The sequence below is a fragment of the Drosophila miranda genome, chromosome XR (assembly GCF_003369915.1).
Source record: "Drosophila miranda strain MSH22 chromosome XR, D.miranda_PacBio2.1, whole genome shotgun sequence".
Taxonomy (NCBI): Eukaryota; Metazoa; Arthropoda; class Insecta; order Diptera; family Drosophilidae; genus Drosophila; species Drosophila miranda.
The window spans coordinates 22502845-22518356 of NC_046674.1; the positions used below are offsets into that span (position 1 = coordinate 22502845).

At 39.4% G+C, this 15512-nt stretch overlaps 4 protein-coding genes across 7 annotated transcripts; 1 reads left to right on the top strand and 3 right to left on the bottom strand.

The window, feature by feature from the left end:
- Positions 1-54: 54 nt before the first annotated feature.
- On the bottom strand, positions 55-2819 carry LOC108153712 (putative mediator of RNA polymerase II transcription subunit 26). Its single transcript, XM_033386984.1, has 3 exons — positions 679-2819; positions 389-590; positions 55-318 (listed from the first exon to the last, which is right to left on the bottom strand). Exons 1-3 carry the CDS (start codon positions 2308-2310, stop codon positions 284-286), a joined length of 1869 nt encoding a protein of 622 aa, XP_033242875.1. The 5' UTR covers positions 2311-2819; the 3' UTR covers positions 55-283.
- A 334-nt stretch (positions 2820-3153) lies between these two features.
- LOC108153397 (neuropeptides capa receptor) lies at positions 3154-7288 on the bottom strand. 4 transcript variants are annotated; one of them, XM_017283384.2, is made up of 11 exons: positions 6702-7231; positions 6439-6589; positions 6271-6361; positions 5926-6125; positions 5696-5869; positions 5561-5635; positions 5347-5491; positions 5100-5280; positions 4643-4744; positions 4215-4323; positions 3155-4156 (listed from the first exon to the last, which is right to left on the bottom strand). In XM_017283384.2, exons 1-10 carry the CDS (start codon positions 6930-6932, stop codon positions 4219-4221), a joined length of 1455 nt encoding a protein of 484 aa, XP_017138873.1. In that variant the 5' UTR covers positions 6933-7231; the 3' UTR covers positions 3155-4156; positions 4215-4218. The 4 variants fall into 4 exon arrangements, with proteins under 4 accessions (XP_017138876.1, XP_017138873.1, XP_017138872.1 ...); XM_017283383.2 differs by having other exon boundaries at positions 3156-4164; positions 6702-7229; XM_017283387.2 differs by lacking the exon at positions 4643-4744 and having other exon boundaries at positions 3154-4164; positions 6702-7288.
- A 4803-nt stretch (positions 7289-12091) lies between these two features.
- Positions 12092-14564, top strand: LOC108153359. Its single transcript, XM_017283325.2, has 9 exons — positions 12092-12464; positions 12529-12692; positions 12761-12946; positions 13012-13127; positions 13184-13277; positions 13345-13521; positions 13586-13878; positions 13939-14084; positions 14158-14564. The coding sequence occupies exons 1-9, from the start codon at positions 12185-12187 to the stop codon at positions 14463-14465; spliced, it is 1764 nt and encodes a 587-aa protein (XP_017138814.1). The 5' UTR covers positions 12092-12184; the 3' UTR covers positions 14466-14564.
- Positions 14565-14690: 126 nt separating this feature from the next.
- LOC108153360 (growth arrest and DNA damage-inducible proteins-interacting protein 1) lies at positions 14691-15512 on the bottom strand. Its single transcript, XM_017283326.2, has one exon. The coding sequence runs from the start codon at positions 15440-15442 to the stop codon at positions 14750-14752; it is 693 nt and encodes a 230-aa protein (XP_017138815.1). The 5' UTR covers positions 15443-15512; the 3' UTR covers positions 14691-14749.

The window sequence follows — 15512 nt, forward strand, 5'->3', positions numbered from 1 at the left end:
TATCATTCCAGTCTGCTAATAAATAATTCATGATTGAAAAGATTGACAGTTATATCACTATTAAATATTTATTTAATGTAGCAAGAGTCAAAGTTCTACAATAAAATCAGTTTCAATATATCTACCTTTTTAAAAACCTTAGACATTAGCAATATTGTTCATGTAAATAGTTGAGGCTGTGATTATAAATAAAATTAGGCTAACAATAAATAATATAAATAAATTATTAAAAAAAAATTGTATTCGCTATTCTAAGTATCATTAATGCAAACATAGGAAGGGTTCATGTGCAAGATCCTTTACTTTTGATAGTTATACCTGTAACAAAATAAAATAGTTTCAATAATGCACAAAAGCTAATTTCAAGACCTTCGAGGTATTCACTTACTTATATTAAGGCAGGACGAATAGCACTCTAATTGAGTTTCTCCCGTATACATGTATCCGTCGGATCCACAAACTATCTCGTCGTTTTCATCATAAACATTTGCGCATATATTTTCACAGTAGCTTTCTGTGGCCTTTGAATCGTCCTGAGAATTCGCAACACCTGCAGCTTGGATTTGCGATTGTTCGCTTTGTTGCTGTTGCTGAAAAGTATAAAATAAAACATAATAAGAAAACACAGCTCGAACGAGTTATGGGCTAGTCCAATCCTGTCTTGGACGTTCTTCCTACCTGTTTCGAATTTTCGGTGTCGGCGCTGTCTTCTACATCGTCACTGTATTCCTTGATTGGCTTGGAGACCTCGGCGATTGGAGCCGGAGCTTGGACCAGGTTGGTTTGGTGCGGCGTCGAATAGACTGTTTCGTAGGTGTACTTGTGCCCTTGCGGAGATTGGGTGTAGCTTATATGTCCTCGAATAGCATCTTGCTCGGTAAATTCAAACCGAAGGGGTTCTTGGGTAAAGCCTTTGTGGCTCTTTTGGAGATTTTGGTTCCTTGGCGTTGAGGGTGGGGCTGGTGTCGTGGTTTGGGCTGCCATTGGAGTTAGAACCACATGCTTGACAGCCTTGTTTCCATCAGACTTGACCACAAACACATCCTGACCGGCTTGGTAGCTGCCGCGAACAACAGCAACATTTGGGGGAGCGGGATCTTGGTTATAAAACAGATCCGACACTTGGATGGGCTCGTTGTAGCTGGATGAGAGACTATTGTCCGTGGCAAGATGTTGATTTTGACCGCCCCCATTTACTGGATAATGACTCTGCGGCTGTAGCTGCTGCTGCTGTTGCTGCTGCTGTTGCTGCTGCTGCTGTTGCTGCTGCTGCTGTTGCTGCTGCTGCTGCTGCTGTTGCTGCTGTTGCAGCTGCTGCTGCTGTTGCTGCTGCTGCAGTTGCTGCTGCTGCTGCAGCTGCGGTAGTGGATATTGATGGGGATGCTGGATGGAGATGCCGTCGTGCTCAGCGTCCAATTTCTTATAGTCAGGATCTCGTTTGGGCAGGAAGTACTCATTGGTGCCCATGAAATGCAGGTAATCCTGGGCCTCTTTAGAATCTATTTTCGGTGCAACTGGTTGGCGGAAATTGCCTTGGTTTTGGAGAATGCCTTGTTTCGGAAAATTTTCCGACTCTTCGTACACCGAGTAGCTGCTGTGCTCCTGCGGAAATTGCGCTTTTTTCATGACAGCTTGCTTCGATTGCACCGGACCGTGGTTTTCGGGTGGGGCATAGGGTTTCGGATAGTGCAAGTACTGGGCGGACTGTACGGGAATCTCATGCTGCTTGAACGGCGTGTATGCTGGGCCTGGGTTCTTTTGTAATACATTCACATTTCCATTGAACCGGTGGGAGGCCTTAAAGTTCTGTATGTACTGCTCGGAGGGATATTGGAGAATACCTTCCGGTCGAACGAATTGGTTCTTGCCCACATCGAGCACAGCATCCTTGAAGTGTGCAAATCGCACGGGCTTGCTGTTATCATAATGATATCCCCTGTGCTGTGGGTTGTTCTCAATGAACGGAAAGTTCCCATTCTGCTCCAAGCCCATTAAGTGCGGTCCTCCTGGTGGTAGGGGAGATCTCAAGGTATATTTGGCTGGATATTTGTTTTGTGGAGGAGCAGGGCCGTCCGAGCGTGCATTCACGCGATGCAGTGGAAATACATTGGGTCCTGGAGGCCTGCTGCGAGTGTGGGCAAAATGCTTGGGTTCGCCCAAGAACTCGAACAGCCGTGCGTTGCGCAGAAGATCAGCGTCACTCGTAAACTCTTTGCCGCTGTTGTTGCACTGCACTCGCGAGAACACGCAAGCACTCACAATAAGTATCGTTAGAAGATTTTTCAGTATATTTATTACGCCTTGCGACATTTTAGGGGCTTTCGGGGAAATTACTCAAAAAAAAAACAGAGCTGGTTCGTTGCTACGCGACTTGATTCCACGACGGTCTATTGATATTTGACATTTCTCAGTTCCGCAGCTGCTTCGAGATCTTTTCCGAAAGTAAAAAGTGGAATTTCTTTCAAATTTTACTCGTATACACACACGCACACACACACAGACAGAAACAGAAACAGACAGGAAACTTTCGGACAAGCATCTTTAGCTCTATCCAAACAAGTTGATCTCACTTTCTTTGTTATCTTAGCACCGCCGTCTAAGCCGAATGCGCGATGCGATGCAGCTTTTGCCTAAACTTAGGTCTCAATACTTAGTTAACCGTTCGTTATTTAAAGAACCGCTAGTCGATCACAATATCACAAAATAAAAAAAAGTCAATAAATCCAATCTTGCGATCCAATCATCTCACTTTCTTCTTCAGCTTTGATGGTGTCGCGGTCGTCGCTGGCTGTGGCTCGGACTCGGAGGCAACTAAGTTTACAAGTGGAACATTTCTGAACCAGTCCATGTGTGGCTCCAAACCTGTTTGCCATCGTTACCACTGGGGCAATGTGGCTTGTTCGTCGGCAGCTTGCACACTGAGACAAAAATGCTTCCATTTGAAAGTGTGGCACAGTGGAGTCGATGCAAAATCAATTAGGAAATGCAACCGCTGGAGCCGAAGCTCTTAATACCCTCGTCTGCGAAAATTGAGTACTGAAATGTATGGATGGGGCCTCTTTGGCTATCATAATGCCATACTTATAAAGATACCCATCTACCCAACCAGCAAGACTCTAGCTTGGACTTGGTTCTAGCAACGAAAAGCGTATAGTAGTAATAGGTTATTGTACATATGTATATTTGTTGAACGTAATGCTTATGTGCTATGAGACCCGAGCATCAGTAATATGTATATGAATATGCGGTAAATATTATTCATTGTTTGGTAATTGTTCGTCTTGTTGGAGAAAGTAACATACAGACCTGCATTCATACACATATCAAAGGTTATTCATTTGTATTAAAGCGAACGAGTACAGGTTTTAGCTAATCAGCGAATATTTGTACTCACTTCGGAGTCGAAAAGTTGTTCATTTCCTTTATTATAATTTCAATAATTTATGCATTCTTGAAGCGTAAGATAATGAAAATGAAAATGAACTATAATTATAGATTATAATGGTACAACTTTCGCTTTGGTTTGGCAATTTGGCATTGGTTTCTTTTAGGAGAACAAGATATAAAGAAATGCTGGTTTCTATCATTGTCATGCAAAACATCTTAGAAACTGTAAATCGTGAATGTGTTCATTGATAAAAAGCCAGTTAGTTTCGGTCTTTGAAATATTATAGTTATCTTCATCTTAAAAGCCAACGAAAGGTTTATCTCGATCGTAAGCACACGATGTTGGTCTTTCTCTACGCTACTAACGAGAGTTTTGTAACTAGGAAGTTTCCGTTTTCATTCTGTCTGTAATAATAGTTATTATATTTATGCTTTAGAATTCTTTTTAGGTTTTTATATACATTGGTATTTGTCTTAAAAATTCCTAATCCCTAATTCCTTATCCTATGAATAAGAAATGATTAAGGAGTGCGCGTGCATTGGGTTTATAAAGTGCAGTCAGAGTATTATCGAAAAATCAATTACCCTATAATTAAATAAATTATGTATTCTAAAAAATCGTTTATGTCCTAATATATTTGCTTATTAATAGAAAAAAATGACATAGGAGGGAGATCCTATGTGCAAACGATAACTGAGAAGATTCCCAGTATTTGGCGCATAATCCATATAGAAATCATGTGAAGGTTGTTTTCACAGTTCGTTAGATCTAAGAGACTAAATTGGAAGGTTACTCTGAATTTTCCATTGTAATCTTAAAGTCTTACATGTTTAAATGCAAGTTTCCTTTGAATCTTCGCCATCCGTTCGGGCACTTGCACTATTTTCCAGTACAATCACAATATCTGTTCTGCTTATTAAGGTGGAGTCTGCATTCTAAAAATATAAATTATTAGTAAATGCACAAACAGTTAGTAGGATCATTAAAATACAAGATTCTGCAGGCAAAAAAAGAAAGTCTACATTCGATCAATCCTTTGGCAGGGGATATATCATAAAGTGTTTCAATTTACTGCTACAGATACCACCATGTATGGTTATAGTTATGAATTATTATAAATCGTAAAGTGATCAACAAACCCAAAAAAGAGATAAAAGAAAGCAAACAGATAAAAAAGAAAGACAATGTTCAAAGAAAAAAAAGATAACGTATTAGGCACGTTATCAAACTTAAGATTTTTGTTTGTATATTTACCTTTGGTAGAGGAAGGCTATATGTTTTCTTGATTAGCACTCTGTTTGAAGACATAGATGCTGTTTCGTTAGCGTTATCATAATGGCTAGATCGAACGTGAACCTAAAAAATAAGTTAATTTTATAAATATATGTAAAAGGCATTGGGGTAATCTTTATAATTAGTTGTCATCAGCTCTAATCCAATCTAAGCCAATATTAGGCATTGATAATCAATTTTGATCAGTCGAAATCGCAAGAATCAGCACTCTATGAGATCTTCCTGCCAAAGGAACGAATGGTCGAAAAAGGGATGGGACTGGAAGGCCTAAAGCGGCTCAGTTTAAGAGTGTGCAAAATATTTAAACTCTTAGTACTCAATCTCAATAGACTTTATCTAGTGTTTTAGTTGACGATCAGCCACCTATCTCCCCTTTCTACGTATGGCTCAGAAATATCGTCTAAAGACTGGTACTTACAGATTGGACACGGTCGTAGCCTCTTTTGTTGCTTGTTGCTGTTGTGGGCTCTCGAAAGCTCGAGCAATCCCGTGCGAATCCACTGTTGTAGTAGGCTCCCACAGGCTTGCCACAGAGTAATTCCTTGAAAGCGACCCGATAGCGACGTGACATCACACTGTATACGATTGGATTGATGGTGCTAAGAACAAGTGCCGTCATTATAGTGACTAATTGATGAACTCTTAATTATTTGTGACCTATTTACCATGACACGTAGTATGCGAATCCAGCGATAGAAAAAAGCCATTCGTTTATATCTTGAAAGTTTTCGATATTCTTGGCGTACAAGTACCAAAGTCTTTGAATGTGAAACGGAAACCAGCACACAAAAAATGTGACGACAACAGCGGCTATTTGAATCGAAATTGTCAATATTGGTATGTGACATATAACATTTTTAAGAATTATTAACATCTCACCCAACATTCGTATGACTGTCTTTTTTTTCTTTTGCGAGTTCCTTGCCTCTTGATTAATGGTCCCATGGCGAACACCTGGAACCAAAGGTTTCGTGTCACATTTACAGCAGTATCCATATTTGGTATAGTACTCACCCAATTTAAGTGTGGCTCTTGAGCGAATCTTGGCTCCCATGCGCCCGTATAGCAAAATTATAATGATCATGGGAATCACAAAGAACACACAAAACGATAGCTCGAATATGGGTATGATATTCGGAACCTCAGGAGACATTGAACAGAAAGCAGACTCCGCTATGGGTGCATTATCTGTAAATTGAGAGCAATTATCTGACCTGATCTTCAGATGCAGAATTTGCACATACCTAGTGGATAAATGAGATACTGAATGTCAGTTAGTAAACCAAACGGTATGGCACTTAGAAAACTTATAATCCACAGCGCAGTTATGATCCGCATGGCACGCTTGAAGCCAACCATTGCATACAGGTACAACGGATAGCAGATGGCCAAAAAGCGCTCCATGGAAAAGGCAACGATCGTAAACACCGACACATAGGTGCATCTGAAATGTGTAATATGTATGGGCCTGTGGTTATGACTGTGCTCATTAGAACTGTGCTACAAAATTTTGCCAGCCGGATAATTAGTCTTTTCAGACCAAGAATTTCAACGGCAAAAAATGCATTGTTTAAGTGTACTTTACTTACGCCTCAGATATGAATGCTCGTATCTTGCAGAAGGTCAATCCAAACAGAAACGGATACTGGTGCCAGTACAGAAATACTTCAGCGGGTAGTCCTGAATGTATTGATGTAAGTCGAAATGATTGGTGATTATGAAAGGAGAAATAGCATATGTTACGGGAATCAACTAACCGAAGAGTAAGTAGAGCAGATCAGAAACGGCGAGACTGAAGAGGTAGTAATTAGTCGCCGTGTGCATTGTGGAATGCCGTATTATCACTATGCACACAAGAAGATTTCCTATGACACCAGTTATAAAAACAGCACCGAATATAATGGTAATCTGAAATTTTGTATTAAAGGAAAAGTAACCCATTTTAGTTAGTTTGCATTTCAAGATAAACTTAAGTGTCACTAGAAAAGTCATCAATCGAATGGAGGTAGGACGGACTTACCAAAATCGCCTTGTAGAGGGGTAGCGTCTGTGGACCCAGAACAAACTCCACGTATTCAGAGGGTGAGCAGTTAGCGGTGAAGCAGCCGTACTCCTCTGCTTCTAGGGCATGTTCTGGAGCCATGTTAAAGCTGGTCGCGAGTATCTGATTTATATTGTCAATACTCTTATTGAACACCATACTGCTGTTGGCCTCCGGAAATGGAAACGGATATTCCGTTGCCCAATCCATTTTGCTAGGAATTAAATCACGGCTTTCTCGGTTTTCACTCTGTCCTAACCGTATTCAAGAGCGGATGCTGTTGAAATGAGTTTAATAGGGTAAAAGCACATATGGCGAATTTTTTAGAGAGAGATCCGATCCGCCTATTCGTTATCGTAATGAAACTGCCACTGTATCTTTTAGGTGCCTTCAGATTACTGTGCGCCGTCAAGCGATAGAAAGATAAGAAGGCATGGTTTTGGCTAATCTGTAGATACATTTTACGTATGTATGTGCGTGTATGCCTGTTCTACTATATAGATGTTATAAATGTAGATGTGTTTATTCTAAATTAAAAAGATATGAAGTCGCGTTCATGCCGCAGAATGAGTAATATTTTATATTTACGTCAAAAACAATAAAATTTAAGTAAATAATTTAGAAGACAATGGGCATTTAAGTAAAAACAATAGATTTAAAAAGAGGAAATGATCACACAGCGTTTCGTAGTTATAATTAATCCATACTCAAGCTTTAAAAACTCTGTCAAACCTCTATCGTTCGATTTATTCATATTTTCTCCGAGACACCAATAGTTCCTATGACAACTAAATGTTTTAGTGCGCCAGATGATGTTCGGTGTTTTTTTGGGGGGGAGTATGCTTTGCTTTTCGCACTGTTGATTATACCTTCTGCCACTCGGATTTTAGCTGGAATTACCGTAAGAAGATTAGCAAGAGAGTTCCTAGATGGCCATACATTTGCACATGATTATGCATACGAAGAAGAACCGCACACCGGCAACCCTTACTTAGGTAACAGGCAACAGCGCACAAGTTGAGTAATTATGAACACATGGCTAATGCACCCTAATGAAACCATAAATATTTTCACGCTTCGCTCCTTCTGTGCGGTTTGGCTGAGACTAGCTTTCAACGTGAGCATATGTATGTCCTGGATCTGTCGCTTCATGACTCACATGTGTCCTTACCGATACTTTTGCCCGAGAGAAACTTTAAAATAGATCTTAGGGCTCGGTGGTTTGGTTATTTGACTTCCCCCAAAATAATTTGCACCTCTATCCTTGTATGAGGAGCCAATATTATTCTGAACTGAATCTGATAACTAGAGTAGAGACTAATTAGTCGTCAGACAGCTATATAATAAGGATCCCACATCAAGCAAATCTTAAAAAAATTAGCATATTAACTTCAAAAAATATCAAAAAATATTCCAAACAGGTTTCGAAACTATGGGCTAGAAACGTCAAGTACTACCTGGTCTAGATTGCTGTTGCGAATTATTTATATTCTTCATTTTATACACACACATTTCCATACTTTGGTTTATCATAGTTATTTCTTTACATATTTAAAATCGCATTTAGAAAACCACAATATTAAGGCCTTGCACTGTCACAACCTCGTAATTAGTCCAACAGATATACATATATGTACATGGTATTCTTCATTTAAACAGTTTGCTCACATGATGCACAGCCCACAAGAGGTGCAACATAACTGCTGGCATATCAGGAGGACTAAAAGAACTTGACCAACAAGACAACTAAAACGGCACGAATTTTAGAGATAAATAAGTGCGCAGGCGTTAAAATCCGACTCTTTCTGTTACGAGCTTGTGGATTTCAGATTTATTTGAGAACTAAATTCATAAATAATTGCAGCTCTGGAACAATGAACTCCTTCCTAATACTCCAACTTTGTGGATGCACGCTTGCTTCGTCGGCAAAAGAGAGAATTAGGAATACCTAGGAAAGAATTGGCTCTTTGCTAAAGCAACAACTACGCACATCTGTGTGTCACATCACATCGTTCCGATGATTCAAAGAGACTGTAAAGTTCTTAATGAACGCGGCATTGAAAAGCCAATTAGAGCTGAAGTTTCTAACTCTCTTTTAATTTTGTTAGTTATAATTCTACATAACTTGATATAAATCGGACAGATATGTATGTACAAATGTGCATGTGTCACGTTTCTGTCGTCCTATTGGCAGGTGACGGTGGTGGCTGGTGGTTGCAAGGAGGAATTGCACGATAATACCCGGCTATTCAAAGGAAACAAGATTAAAGCATTTGAGAAACGTCTCATTGTGGTATGATTTATCTTCAATGTGCATGGGCGTTCAAATTCCCAAGGATTCTGATTCATTAATGGGTTCAGGTTGACGAAAATATCAAAAACTGTTGTGGAAAAGAGCTAACACTGTTTATATCTGCGAATGAAAAGCTGTTGATCCAAGTGAAGGAAGCGACCTAAAGTCACGAAATAAAGTTCAGAACAAGTCATGGATTGACGTGGTTTTATTGAAAAAATGGCGACATCATATTAATGAAATGCTATCTATTTCATCAAATTGGTTACACTCATCTGAAATCAAATCGCTTTGATGAACACTGCTTTCCAGCTAGAAAGGGCTTGAAAGGTAAGGCTTCTTCCATTACTTATATTGTAATGATAGCCATATGTAAGAGCTGTAATAACTTGATATGGAATTGTCTGTGCACTCCTCTCATTATTAAGTCCAATGCAGCCCTCCACAAGGTTGAACGGACCAAGGAAGCACTGATAAGGGCTCAAAAAATGATGGACGATCTTGATTCTCCTCAGATTTCTCGTTTTGTGTAAGTTTGTGTAGCCTGCAACAAGAAAGAATTTAATATAAGGAAACAACGCGGAAACGTACTACTGCCTTTCACATCTTTTTTCGCAAGCAGTCAATTGAATACATTACCTACATTAAAAACAGCTCCCTAACTCGAACGACTGTAACTTGAATTTTATACATTTTGAACTAAAACGGATGGCAACAGCGTTTAGAGAGCAAATCACGTCCAGTTCTGCTTCCGTAACTCGAACTTCCAAAAGTCGAATTTCTCCATGGTCCGAATAAAAATATTGACACCTGCATCTTGTACGTCGAATTTTTAGAGGGAAACTCAAATTATGTGCTATTATATGCTTCAATAACATTTATGAAAATTTAAACTTGCTGTGGTTAAGAGTAAATAAAAGAACTTCAAGTGCTATTGGACATGACCGTGCTACTACTACATCACAGTTTCTTAAGGATGAAGGCATTATTTTAAGCATTGTAACCCCGAATTAGGGGATCCGATTTAAAGCGAAGCGGAGAGTGATGAAAGTTTGGTTGAGGAAACTATGCGTCAGCCCTCCAAGAACGATGTAGAAAAACGATATAAAGCTTTAAACCAACTGGAATCTCTTTTTGTTGAAAATACCAAACCAAAAAATGCCGAAACGATCGGGAATGTTGTGAGGCGCGGCAAAGGCCGCTGCTCTACTTTTATACCCGGTACTCAGTCATAAGTGTGAGCTTATGATTTATGTAACCTATGTGCCGGAAATAGTATCGGATCCGATGACTGCCTCATGCTCTATCATTCTCTCTGTCTCTCTCTGTCTTTTGGTTTCACTGCTCGTAAATCGAACGAATTGATTTGTTAGTTAATGTGACGAGGATGTCTCTCCGAGATTTTTCTTAATTTTGTTAGCACTTGTCGTGAGAGATAGAAAAAACATAAAGGGAATGAGAGAAACCACGACCGCTAGTTTTGTTCTAATGTTAATTCTTGCAATTTGTTTGTTCTCTTTCCACCTAATGTGGATATATCTGTTACCATTTCTCCGGTAGTGTTTTGTATTCCGCTACATCTGTCTCTCTCTTTCATTTCTCTCACGAACACCTTCCGCAAAGGGCACACACTGCACGAAAAAGAGTGTAAGAGGAAGAGAGAGAGAGAGAGAGAGAATGAGTAAACGCGTGGAAGGGTTTCGTAACTTTGGCAAATTGATTTGATCCTTCTCGCTATACGAAATATCCTGATTTTCAATGATTTTGGCAGCCACAGATCTTTGACCTTTTCGTAGAGGGGGCGTTAAAAAATGTAGAAATAAATAATGTATGATATCACAGAAATCTGCACACCAAATGTGGTGGCTGCTATCGCTGTTATAGTCTCTGCGAAGTAGGCGTCGAACAAGACGGACGGACGGACAGACAGATATGGCTGTATCGACTCGGATATTGATTCTGATCAAGAATATTTGTACTTTCTAGGGTCGGAAACGCTTCCTTCTGAGTGTTACACACACACATCCAATCTACCACAAAAGTAATATATGTCTAAAATCTTCGAGTTAACGAGTGCGCTCTCCTGCCGATGGCAGAAACCTTCTCAAAATATTGTTATTTACTAGCTGACCTGTTCAATAATAATCTGCCAATAACATCATCAATATTAATTTCGAAGAGCAATTCAGTGTGAGTCCGTTCTTAGCCAACATATGGAAGCAGGCTCGATGGTTTTGCCCACTGTAGAACATGCCAAATCAAAGCCTAAATCTAAATCTTTGATTTTTATCATTCTGCAATCCAACATCTGACGCCAGTTGTTACACTTGATTTCGGAGACAATATGCATCTTTGATTTGAAGAATTTCCATAATTCATTTTGTCATTCAATATTCTTGGCGATCCACGAGATTGGCGAGTGCGCGCTCGGGGTCTACACGATTGAGATCCTCACCGCCCATATTTGCACTTGTGTAAAAGGTTTGAATCTGGATCCCTGCCAATGGCCGATGAGCAAAGCGTGCGATAGTTCTGGTGAGACAACACATACCGTCTGACTCATGTTTGAGTTTGAGCGCATGACAATGGTCTTTGTCCATAGCACCAATCAGCACTTTTGGATGAGCGGAATATTCAATACCTAGGTCATACTCGAATGCGAGACGAAGCAGATATACATAAATGCTTTACGTACTTGTTGGCCATTTGCAATTGTCGTTGTTGGTTTCGTAACGCAATTCGCAATTGTGACATCGGGATGCCAAGCTTTTACAGTCACAAAACACGTAACAATACACACACAAATAGATCAAAGCAAACTCGATTATGTTTTTATTTTTTATGGGACATTGTTCATAGAAAAATACTGAAATCACGATTATAAAATGGTGGGTGGTGGTAGGAAGGTCAGAAATAGCTAACAACTTATTCGCATACCCACTAAATATACAAACCAAATTTCATACATCACCAAATACATCAGAAAGCAAAAAAAAATATCCCAGGAAAGGTCATGGGACCCTTGAAATTTACGTTTAATTCAAACCTTCAAATTTTCAAATTGATTTCCATCATTATGTTATAAGTACTCATTCCACACACAACAAAATAACAAAAAATACACAATACACAATACAAATAAATTTTTAAAAAATATAAAACCAAAAAAATGACGTCAATTGTTCCGAGTCCTATACCGGCGGCAGGAATTGCAGATGCCATACCAATATGGATGAAAATTGATTGGAGTCCTGAAATAGAGCATGACATCTACAAGGACTGGGGCTCGTACTACTCTCGCCGCCGAAGGGAGAACATGGCCATGTACTATTACAACAAAGCACTCTTCATGCAACCAGAGGATTACGGGACTCTTTACCACCGGAGCCAAACTAAACGGAAGAATGCCCAAACTGAAGGCGCTCTAAAGGACTGTGCAGCAGCAAAAAGTATGTTCATGCTCTGAGAATTTTTTTCCCGCATATGATACATATATAGTTTACTGATTTACAGGAATTTTGGAGCGACTCAATATACAAAACGCTCCAGTTAATTTGGAAATTTGTGATGCTCTCTATGAACTAAATCAGTTTGAAAATGCCAAGGCGGAATTACACGATAACACCCGGCTATTCAAAGGAAACAAGATTAAAGCATTTGAGCAACGTCTCATTGTGGTATGATTTATCTTCAATGTTCATATGCGCTCAAATTCCCAAGGATTCCGTTTCATTAATGGTTTTAGGTTGACGAAAATATAAAAGACTGTTGTGGAGTGGAGCTAACACACTTTATATCTGCGAATGAAAACTTGTTGATCCAAGTAAAGGAAAGCGACCTGAAGTTTCAAAATCAAGTGCAGAACAAGCCACTGTGGAAATTATTAAAGGAACAAAACAAATGCGATGTGTTAAGTATCCTTGAAATCAAAGTATGTATAACACTTGTACATTCTTTTTAGTTCGCCTAACATGATTCCCTCTTAATTCCTAAAAGGACGAATTACTTTCCCCACTGGAAATCGCAAGACGAAGTCGGGCATTTAATGTGTTAAATCAAATTTACATGGACAAGTCATGGATTGACATGGTTTTTTTGAAAAAATTGCTGAGGTAACTTCATATAAAAACTAAACAATTGATCATATGATGATATCCACTTTCTTCAGGAACCCGACTTTGCTTCTTGAACAGTGCCAAAACTCGAAATATTTTTTGGGAGCTCTAAATAAAAAGAAATACGAGGAACTAAAATTTTTTTTGGTATGTACGATGTGTGCTTCAACAATCGCAATTGGAATTATTAAAAAAATGTACATAAATATTTCAGAAAATGCTTCATGCACGTGCTCCCATGTACTACCTTCGATACAACAAATTCACGAACCAGAATCTGATGGACAAATTTCGGGAGGACTATCTTTTCCGTATGCAGTACCAAACAGGTCGTAATATGCGTTCGGTGTTAAGGAGTATTCGATATCTCCGTGCCGTCGGTAACGTAGCGGTGAGTTTTTATTTTTTCCTAATTTTTGGGAGTCATTAAGGAATGTCATTATTGCTGTGTTCAGAAACTCTCAAAGTACGTGGAGGAGGTTATGGGAGACTACGTTGTGTTAAAAACTAATCGGATTATGCCTTGGAAATTTGAATTTATGAACGAAGTGTACAACACATTGGCGCTAGCATTTGCTGAACAGTGTATAGTCCCTCCCGACAGAAATCTGTATGCCGACAAGAATGGTCTTCTAAAATTACTTCGCCTTCCCACCGAAAAGTCGTGGGATGTTCAAAATTTCGTGTTTGGAGACCGCTCCACTCATCAGGAGTCAAATTTGTCAGATCTGTCTATGTCAAAATCGAGGTAAGAGTTTCTACCCAACAATACATCCACGCTACTACTGCAGAAACTCGTAATTCTCAGACAATTGATATCTCGATTGGAAAAACGAATGCTGTTTGCCAAATACTCGGTCGAGAAATGCTATCTATTTCATCAAATTGGTTACACTCATCTGAAATCAAATCGCTTTGACGAATGCTGCTTTGCAGCTAGAAAGGGATTGAAAGGTAAGGCTATTACTATCTATTACTTATATTGTAATTATAGCCATCTGTGACTTAAAAACTCATTATTTTCCAGAAACTAAGAACTGTAATAACTTGCTATGGAAGTTTCTGTGCACTCTTCTCATTATTAAGTCCAATGCAGCCCTCCACAAGGTTGAACGGACCAAGGAAGCACTGATAAGGGCTCAAAAAATGATGGACGATCTTGATTCTCCTCAGATTTCTCGTTTTGTGGAAGTTTGTATAATCTGCAACGAATTGATAATAGATATAAAGAAGAAAAGGGGAAGTTTTGGAAGCCGGCGTGCAACCCCTGCTACTAGTCGCAGTAACATGTCGATATTACCTGCAAAAAGTTCAATCCACCTGCGACACATATGAATTTACTTACTTTATATAATATATATCTAAAATTTGATTTCCGACCGCTGACATATTAAAATCCGAAGTGCAAATTAAACAAAAGCGAAGTTTCTGCTAGCCTCGGGTCCAGATTTTTTGGATGCTCTTTCAGATCAATCGCTCCAGCTGTTTTTTGAAGCCAATCGTTCCTATGGGAGGACTAGGACTAGAACATGCCCTTCCAAAAATAAAAATGAAATAGTGTCAATTTTTCTTGAACTCTTAATGATGGTTTAATTTATTTTTCGATATTTTTAGTTAAGTTAGGATGAGGTTTTCTCCACGAGTTTCGCCATCATTTTTTCCTCCTTCGCCTTACGCTTAGCTTCCTTTTGCTTTTTCTTGTCCTCCTTCTCCTTTTGCTCCAGCATTTCCTTAAATCGTTCATCACGAGTATCCACCTTGAATCCAAAATGCCTGCGAACCTCCTCCACCAACCGCTCCTTTCGCGCTATCGCAGCAGCAGCTTCTGCCTCGCGTTTTGCAACCTTTGCATTCAAATCAGATTTCCACTGCTGTAGCTTATCCAGTTTCTTGGCTATGTCTTCATCGCGGGCATTAGTCTTTTGGATTTTCTCTGCTTTCTCAAGGCGGCTCTTTTCCAGTACTTTAAAGAAAGTGTCCAGTTGCATAACTTCTTGCTCTGCACTTGAATCAAAGCAAATCTTTGGATTTACGTTACTCTTGGCACCGTACAGGCCATAGACTTTTCTCTGATATTTCTCGGTCAAGTGTATCCAAGACTGCGCATCCTGATAAGGTGGTACACCCATTACAATATTTTTATGCTGTTCTTGTAAGCCAGATTTATTGAGTCTCCGTGCGTGCACAGAGCTATCTTCCACATTTTCATTTATGATCGCCGCCGGCAGCTCCGCAGTCGCAGTGCTTGTAGATTGCAAACGTAAAGGAAATGCAGAAAGTTTCTGCACAACGTTTATTTTACGTAAATTCATATTGCGGTTTCTGTTTTTACAAATTTTTATTTATTTTTATTTGTTGAGCGTGTTGACAAGTGTGACCGCG

Bases quoted from the DNA above. Each gene is read 5' to 3' on its own strand.
- LOC108153712 (XM_033386984.1), bottom strand. From the start codon at position 2,310: ATGTCGCAAGGCGTAATAAATATACTGAAAAATCTTCTAACGATACTT. The intron at 591-678 runs GTAGGAAGAACG...TATACTTTTCAG, and splicing joins ACACCGAAAATTCGAAACAG to CAACAGCAACAAAGCGAACA. The intron at 319-388 runs GTAAGTGAATAC...ATTTTGTTACAG, and splicing joins TTCGTCCTGCCTTAATATAA to GTATAACTATCAAAAGTAAA.
- LOC108153397 (XM_017283384.2), bottom strand. From the start codon at position 6,932: ATGGATTGGGCAACGGAATATCCGTTTCCATTTCCGGAGGCCAACAGC. The intron at 5,636-5,695 runs GTGAGTACTATA...CTTTGGTTCCAG, and splicing joins AAGAGCCACACTTAAATTGG to GTGTTCGCCATGGGACCATT. The intron at 5,492-5,560 runs GTGAGATGTTAA...CGATTCAAATAG, and splicing joins GACAGTCATACGAATGTTGG to CCGCTGTTGTCGTCACATTT.
- LOC108153359 (XM_017283325.2), top strand. From the start codon at position 12,185: ATGACGTCAATTGTTCCGAGTCCTATACCGGCGGCAGGAATTGCAGAT. The intron at 12,465-12,528 runs GTATGTTCATGC...ACTGATTTACAG, and splicing joins GGACTGTGCAGCAGCAAAAA to GAATTTTGGAGCGACTCAAT. The intron at 13,278-13,344 runs GTATGTACGATG...TAAATATTTCAG, and splicing joins AGGAACTAAAATTTTTTTTG to AAAATGCTTCATGCACGTGC.
- LOC108153360 (XM_017283326.2), bottom strand. From the start codon at position 15,442: ATGAATTTACGTAAAATAAACGTTGTGCAGAAACTTTCTGCATTTCCT.